This window comes from Amphimedon queenslandica, unplaced genomic scaffold (genome assembly GCF_000090795.2).
Source record: "Amphimedon queenslandica unplaced genomic scaffold, v1.1 AMPQUscaffold_12095, whole genome shotgun sequence".
Taxonomy (NCBI): Eukaryota; Metazoa; Porifera; class Demospongiae; order Haplosclerida; family Niphatidae; genus Amphimedon; species Amphimedon queenslandica.
This window is the reverse complement of record NW_003547666.1, coordinates 7,268-15,142: the sequence shown is the minus strand read 5'-3', so window position 1 is coordinate 15,142 and position 7,875 is coordinate 7,268. Positions and strand designations below refer to the sequence as shown.

Genomic DNA, 7,875 nt, shown 5'->3' with positions numbered 1-7,875 from the left:
CTCACCTATTGAAATATTTCTGTGCATCTTAAAAGACAGGAACAGTACTAATAAAACTGCAAAAGCAGAGTCAAATAATGGTGGGCAAATGACAAAGAAGACTGCAGCTGCAACTGCCCGGGAACCACAGACACTTCTGTTCTGCGCATGCTCAGTGTGCGTAACCATACACCGTGGTTAATAAAATCACCGCCGATGTTAAATTAAACCGTATGGTGTGGTTATTTTAAAACTTACATTAGTTAATACAACTTTATAAGATGTGAAAATAACTTAATTTGGTGAAAATAACTCCTCATATTAAAATTAACCTAAAAGTAGTTAAGATAACAAAATAATGGTTACAATAACTATTAAATTTAGTGGTGAAAGTAACCAAGCAGGGGTTATTCTAACTTTTTGTTTTTACAGTGTAGAAAGGAATAATATCCGAAACCACATGGCCTACAATTAACAATAGCAAAAAATAATTATAATGTTCATACCAATAAATGATTCCCAGTTGTTAGGATAAACACTGTATGGTGCTCCTCCACCAATACCTGTTATAAGATTACTTTGTTCATCATAGCAACATTGTTGACTGCTGCTAAATTTCCTACACAATGTATTCATTGTAATAATAATTGATGCTGTAAATAACATACCCAACATTTGATTGGCGATAACAACTGTGTGCTTTTGGCTTTTTAAAAAATAACTTGCTAAAACAAAATTGCAATGCAGATTCCTTTGTGTATCTCTCAAGATCACCATTCATTTGTTCCAAGTTACAAGGGCAAGGAGGTAGATCATTTGCATCTACTCCTGGAATTGATTTATGCCATGCTTCACACGCTACTCTTTGATAAATGGATTTTTTTAGTTTTACTGCAAATTTTAAAGAACTTTTGAACGTACGAAGTAGTGAACCTCTTTTAAAATCAAGAGACTTTAACTTCACATTGATACGAATAAGGCTGACCCCGTTTTTAGCTGCTCTAACTAAATCAGGTATAGTTATGTCAGTTTCACCACTATTGGGAACTCCTTCTTTTAGGACGATGTCATTCTCCCACACATTTCTTGTGAGATCATAAGCTTGCTAAATTGAGAAAAATTCAAAATTATCATTGTATCCAAAGTTTTTAAAGTATACTAGATAGTAATCTAGTTTACCATTGTAATGTCAACTGCATCATCAACTGCACTTTTACTTAGATCTAAATCTTTTGGGTTCCATGAAAATTTGGTTACTTCTCCAACATTATGAATAAGATTAATAATTTCTCCAACATCAAAATTAATGTGCTGACATATATTTGGAACAGCTACATCAAAATAATAAAATAGTAAATATGATTAAAAATAATCTTACTGTATCGATAATTAGTAGCTCCATACATAACAGGCTCTCCTGGTCTTCTAATAATTATCTCAAGAATTATAATGCCATCAAAATGTTGTTCAGGCACTATACATACACACTTTTCTCTACTTATATACTGACAAGTTGTATAAATTTCACCAAATTTGCAACTTATATCATCATCTTGATTGAAAAAAGGCCCTGATATGCACACCAGTTCCCCTCCAAAAATATCTCCATGTGGTAGTTTGTCATTGTCATCAATATATACTGGAAATGATCCTACATTAGCAACATTTAAACAGAATTGATTCAAAATTACTAGTTTTACCATGACATTTCACTCCAGCTTGATTAAAATGGCCACAATGTCTCACAGCAGCATATGATGTATCATAAGTGCAATCTAACAGCCTAGATTCAGAACCAGTACACCTTAAACCAGATATCAGACTAGGCAAAGAGCCTTGACCAGTATAATATGATCCATAACGAGGCATGGCACCTATTAATATATAAACTATTCAGTGGCAAAGAATCATGCATACCTGATGGATAATATCCTAGTTGGTCACATGCAACATTAGCATCAGTAATACTCCAAAAATCATCACAAACAGCTCCCCAAATTTTGTTAATACACACTTCAACTCTACCTTCATGAGGCTTAGGTCCAACTAATCTCAAATCACCTGTACTGCAGTCACTGAAATGCACATCATCTAAAACATTGCTTATTTTAAATAATTTATGTAACATGATGCTTACTGTTTTGGCAAATAACACCAGCATCAGCAGTTGCAACACACATTGATATTTGTCCACCATATGTAACAGTACAATCATTTAGACTATTTTCATCACCACTGCATTTAACAACATCAACATTAGTGGGTATTAAAGTGTTTTGTGGTCCATTAGAAACTGGAATTGCCCCTATAAATAGATCATTCCAACATTATAACATCTAATGAGGTTACCATATGGAGAAAAGCCCTTCTGTCTACAAACAACAGAAGCTTCACTTTCAGTCCATGATGAATCACAAATAGTACCCCATGTCTGGTTGACACAAAAATCAACTCGCCCATATGAAGGTGGATTGCTTGTATCACCAACAATACGAATGTTTCCATTGGTACACAATGCTATTTTATCCATAATTATTGTTATCAAAAAATTAAAAATACCTTCACATTTAACTCCAGCAAGTTTATTATGGGTACACTGCAGAAGATTTGCTAAATTACTTTGGCACTGAAACAAGTTATTTTCATGGCCTCCACATTGCAAATTAGTCAAAATTATAGGTAAATCACTAGTACCAAAGATTGAAGAAAACATTGGTACAGAACCTACATAACAATAAATATAAAGGTTGCTATTGCAATCAGAGCATATACCAAAAGCTTGGTGCCCTAATGAATGACAAACTACATTAGAATCTTCAAAAGTCCAACCATGATCACAAATAGTACCCCAAATATTGTTAAAGCAAATTTCAACTCTTCCTTCAAGAAGGTTTATACCACCAATCAGTCTCACTTCACCTGTCATGCAGTCTGAATATGGGGTATCAGGAGCTATAGTATATGTGCATATAATTATCAGGGAACATAAAATCATTAATGATGCTTACATTGACAAAATGCAATAGCCTTATTACTTAGACATTGCTCATATGACAGTCCTCTTTCAGTCTGTTGAATGGAACATAGCAGAATACTATGTTCATTGCCAATACATCGAGTGTCATATAATCTCATGGGATAAATACTTGGTATAAGGGAACCATGTAAACCCAATGACCCTACAAAGTGCAAACAAAGACACAAGAATATGATATCAAAATAAGTAAACAGTTTTTAAGCTACAAAATGAGCATGTACCATGTGTTGGCAGTCCTAATTGCCTGCATACTATAGTAGCATCAATTACGTCCCATTCTTCACCACATATATTACTCCACACCCCTCTAATGCATACTTCAACTTCACCAGCATATGGATTGGTACTTCCTCTTAAACGAATTGAACCATGGGTACAACTACCTAAAAATCAAAGCACATTACACATTTGGATATATATGTAATTTAATTGAGCTTACTGACCTATACAATGAACTCCAGCAATCTCATAGCTTTCGCATTGCAATAATGAGCTAGTTGACTGTCTAGGACATTCAATCAATGATTCTTCAGAACCTGAACAAAAGAATCTACCCAACACAAACCAAGGATTGTTTGCAACACGGAAATAGTTATTGCCATATGCCTGGGAACCTGAAATAAGTACTTACTATAGCATGGTCTCAATTTAAATTTTTTACCAAAAGGTTGTAGTCCTAACTGATAGCACACTACATCACTATCATCTGAACCCCAATAGTCATCACAAACTGATCCCCAAACTTGGTTATAACAGATCTGTACATTACCTTCATTCATTACATCACCTCCAATAAGTCTGATATCACCATCACTGCAGTTGATATATTGAGTACTATTGGCTACAAAGATAGCAAAATTTCTATTATACCATAGTGAAATGAACTTACGCATACAAAACACAGATGCATCAGTGCTTTGGGAGCATTGCTGTCCAGTATTACTAGTCTGGTAGATACAATCCCATATTGTACTTTCATTACCAATACAGTGTAGCTCGTAAATACCAATTGACCATTCATAATCAATAAATACACCTGTAACTGCCTGAGCACCTATAAAAACAACTATATAGTGGCATCTGTGGGTGTTAATTTTTTGTACCATATGGTGAGTATCCCAGTTGAGAGCAAATTACAGTGGCTTCTATCACAGTCCAATGGCTAGCACATATTGTTGACCACACATTCATGATGCAAACTTCTACTCTACCTCTCAGTTCAGCACCGTCACCTAATCTAATATTACCATTTGTACAGTTACCTATATGTATCATAATTATTTAAACATTGTGTCAGTATTTACTAACGTTCACAAAAAACTCCAGCATCATTAAAATGTGAGCAACTAGTGACTTCACATGATCTATGACTACAGTCTAGTAATGTTTTCTCAGAACCAATACAATCAATATTAGCCATAAGTATAGGACCGACTCCAGGACCATACTGTCCATTTGTTATTGCTCTCCCACCTAACAAATAGCAAATAATTACAGTATGTGTGAACATTAACTGACCTATTGGCAAGTATCCCAGTTGTTTACAGACAACATTTGCATCAGTATTACTCCAACCAGCTGAACATATTGTACCCCATGCTTCATTGACACATATTTCAACTCTTCCTTCATAAGATGCAGTCAGTCTTATGTCACCACTGGTGCAATTGGACTTAACTCCAGCATCTAGATAAAAACTAAATTATAAGATGTTCTTCAATTATATTGTACCTTGGCACATTATTCCAGCATCATTGTGTTGCATACAATTAGTTATTGAATTACTGTATGAACAACCAAAGATTTGTTCCTCAGAACCATTGCAGCTAATATTAGTAATTCCAAATGAAAGTTGCCCTTCAGTGTAGCAGTTATATAGTGGCATAGCACCTGCAAGATATTTCATAACTAGTTGATTAAAATGTCATTATGAACAGTACTAACCATAAGACGAGAAGCCAAGTTGCTTACAAGCTACAGCAGCATCATTGAAATCCCACGTTTTATCACAAACTGTAGTCCATAATCTTTCAATACATACTTCAAGAAGGCCAGAGTTTTCAAAGGATGAGCCACTCAGTTTAACATCACCATTAGTACAAGCCTCTAAATAAAACAATGTATCTAAGTACTACAAACAATAATTATTCTCGTTATCTCACCTAAGCATACAACACTTGCTGATTCCCCATCACCACAAGATAAAACAGCTTTAGGTGCCGAATAGCCACAATCTATCAGTCTAGCATTAGCTTGCTCAATGTTACTTGAACAAGCAACATTAGATAACATGAAAGGACTGTGTCCATCGCCAAAATAACTACCATATAGTGGATTTGACCCTGTCAAAAAGAATTAATAGACGATTATTGAAAAAATTAACCAACCAAATGGTTGATGACCAAGCTGACTGCAGACAACATTACTATCAACTGTATCCCAGCTATTATCACAAACAGTTCCCCACATTTGATTATAGCAAATCTCAACTCTTCCCTCATATTCATTGGTACCACCAACTAATTGAATTTCACCTGTTACACAAGATTTATTTACTGTTGAATTGTCACCTATAGGACAATAACTCAATATATACATCTGCCAAATAATTATGATTGCTGACGTTGACATATAATTGCTGCATCACTATATGTTGAACAATAGCGAACAGTATCATTGTATGGACAGTCCCACAGATTATTCTCTGATCCAGTACAGTTTAGGTCATAAATAAATACAGGATAATAAAAAGAAACATATCTGTTTGTACTTGATATTATCATAACACCTGTATGTAAAAATTAAAACATCAGTTTTGTTATTTTAAGTGAAATAACTGACCATAGCTTAGGTATCCTAAATGAGAACATACAACAATAGCATCATTGAAATCAAAGCTAGAACTACAAATAGTTCCCCAGGTACCATTGATACACACCTCTACTCTACCCATATTGTCATAATCTGAACCAGACAACTGGACATCTCCAGTAGTACATTTTTCTGTAAATTTAATTTCATTCATGGTTTCTTTCATGTACCAAACCTGGACAAGTGACTCCAAAAAATAGATAGGTATATGAATTATAATAAAGCAAAGGGCTACTGGAACAATCTAGAAATGAATTTCTAACAGAACTGCAACTATACTGGAGAGGAAACAGAGGAATGTAAGGTAAATCCAGAAAAGAGCTGGAATATCCTATATTCATGCCTATAAAATAAAGAATAACTTAGCTAGAAAAAGCTGTTGTAGCTACTTAACCATTTGAATATCCCAGTCCATTACAAGCTGTGGCTCCTTTGAAATAATTATGAAAATCTCCAGCATATAGTCCAAACCATGCATTGCTATAGCACATTTCAAGCCTCCCTTGTAATGTAGCAGAGCCATTTGACAAACGCAATTGACCATTGAAGCAATCAGAATATTCAGCATCATAATCTGTAACATAAAATAATGATGAGATTAGCATACAGCCAGAAATTTTGACACTAATTCTCAAGATTTATATTGGCAGTTGCTCACCAAACCACGACCAATATTTCTAATAACATTACAGTGATAATAATACTTCCACTTAAAATTACCATAACAATACACAGAAACATCTTTCCAAATAGAACAAAGTTCTTGTCCTTGTACACTAGAGGGGCAATCCCAAATAACCTCTTCACTACCAGTGCAGTTCAAGTTCATAACATGCAATGGAACATCAAAATCAGAGTAAAGGTTTCCCAATGAGACTGAGCCTATAATGAAATAAAAAATTCTTCGATAACTATGTAGCGTAAATGGTCAAAATCACAAATTTTATCATTAACATTTTTATCACTGATGGTGTGAGCAAAAAAATCAATGCTCATGCAGGTCTATCAAAATAACTGCCCATTCATAGCACTACAGTACTTTAGCATTGATTTTTTGCTTTTGAGCACTAACAAGCAATGATAAAAATTTGTGATTATCAATTTTAAATACCTAGTTCACTATAGCCTAGATGTCTGCAAACAACTTTAGCATCTATGTCTGTAAAGAATTGGCTGCATATACCTCCCCATTCACCATTAACACACACTTCAACTCGCCCCAATTTTTCTGCTCTTGCATTATAATCAATCAATCTGATACTTCCATTACTACAATCTATAGAAGACAAAGAATCATTACCCAAAAGCAGGCATATTTACTGTGACATCTAATAGCAATGATGTCTCTGACATCGCATGTAAAGGCACTATTGTAAAGTGAGAAGCTACATTGATCAATACTGGTAGCAGATTGAGCACAGCTCATTCCTCCAACAAGAATTACATCATCAATACCAGCACTAGGGCTCTGAGCATTGTACACTTCTCCACCTGTTTAAAACAGTTTTACATGTACAGGTAAGTACCATGTCTAACCATTGCTATAACCAACTTCCTGGCAGATCATATTTGCATCCAAACTGTTACAAAAAGTTCCCCAAATATCATTCAGACAAATTTCTACTTTTCCTTCATTATGAAACTCGCCATCAACCAAACGAACATCATAATCAGTACAATTGGAGGGAGTGACATCTCTTACTGTATGAATGATGATTATATAATAAAAAGAGGCATGTAATCAAGAAGTGTGATGAAATAATACCTTGACAAATGACACCAGAATCATCAGATTGTGAGCATGTTGATCCACTAGTCTGATAAGAACAGTCTAACAGTGCATCTTCATCTCCAGTACAATTTACATTGAAAAGTTTGTGGGGAAGCTGCCTCTCAAAAAAATATGAATGGCGTGCTAATGCTCCTGTGTAACAGGATATGGCTGTTGTTATAATAATAACTATAATCTTTACCATAAGGGGAGTATC

The 7,875-nt window shown here is 34.7% G+C and overlaps 1 protein-coding gene across 1 annotated transcript in view; it reads right to left on the bottom strand.

Moving 5' to 3' along the window:
* Window positions 1-211: 211 nt before the first annotated feature.
* LOC100632262 (deleted in malignant brain tumors 1 protein-like) overlaps window positions 212-7,875 on the bottom strand; it is a 9,134-nt gene continuing 1,470 nt past the window's right edge. Inside the window, exons 8-40 of the mRNA XM_020004605.1 lie at window positions 7,653-7,811; window positions 7,424-7,588; window positions 7,208-7,378; window positions 6,999-7,163; window positions 6,608-6,769; window positions 6,282-6,461; window positions 6,063-6,230; window positions 5,858-6,019; window positions 5,640-5,804; window positions 5,404-5,586; window positions 5,179-5,358; window positions 4,961-5,122; window positions 4,748-4,906; window positions 4,535-4,702; window positions 4,325-4,489; window positions 4,120-4,278; window positions 3,906-4,070; window positions 3,678-3,857; window positions 3,460-3,630; window positions 3,238-3,399; window positions 2,988-3,158; window positions 2,752-2,931; window positions 2,539-2,703; window positions 2,329-2,496; window positions 2,117-2,284; window positions 1,897-2,070; window positions 1,680-1,853; window positions 1,358-1,630; window positions 1,159-1,310; window positions 648-1,084; window positions 486-598; window positions 397-444; window positions 212-311 (exon numbers count right to left, since the gene is read on the bottom strand). Of these exons, the coding sequence (XP_019860164.1) occupies window positions 307-311; window positions 397-444; window positions 486-598; window positions 648-1,084; window positions 1,159-1,310; window positions 1,358-1,630; window positions 1,680-1,853; window positions 1,897-2,070; window positions 2,117-2,284; window positions 2,329-2,496; window positions 2,539-2,703; window positions 2,752-2,931; window positions 2,988-3,158; window positions 3,238-3,399; window positions 3,460-3,630; window positions 3,678-3,857; window positions 3,906-4,070; window positions 4,120-4,278; window positions 4,325-4,489; window positions 4,535-4,702; window positions 4,748-4,906; window positions 4,961-5,122; window positions 5,179-5,358; window positions 5,404-5,586; window positions 5,640-5,804; window positions 5,858-6,019; window positions 6,063-6,230; window positions 6,282-6,461; window positions 6,608-6,769; window positions 6,999-7,163; window positions 7,208-7,378; window positions 7,424-7,588; window positions 7,653-7,811 (5,579 nt within the window). The 3' untranslated portion in view covers window positions 212-306. The remainder of the gene's footprint in view (window positions 312-396; window positions 445-485; window positions 599-647; window positions 1,085-1,158; window positions 1,311-1,357; window positions 1,631-1,679; window positions 1,854-1,896; window positions 2,071-2,116; window positions 2,285-2,328; window positions 2,497-2,538; window positions 2,704-2,751; window positions 2,932-2,987; window positions 3,159-3,237; window positions 3,400-3,459; window positions 3,631-3,677; window positions 3,858-3,905; window positions 4,071-4,119; window positions 4,279-4,324; window positions 4,490-4,534; window positions 4,703-4,747; window positions 4,907-4,960; window positions 5,123-5,178; window positions 5,359-5,403; window positions 5,587-5,639; window positions 5,805-5,857; window positions 6,020-6,062; window positions 6,231-6,281; window positions 6,462-6,607; window positions 6,770-6,998; window positions 7,164-7,207; window positions 7,379-7,423; window positions 7,589-7,652; window positions 7,812-7,875) is intronic.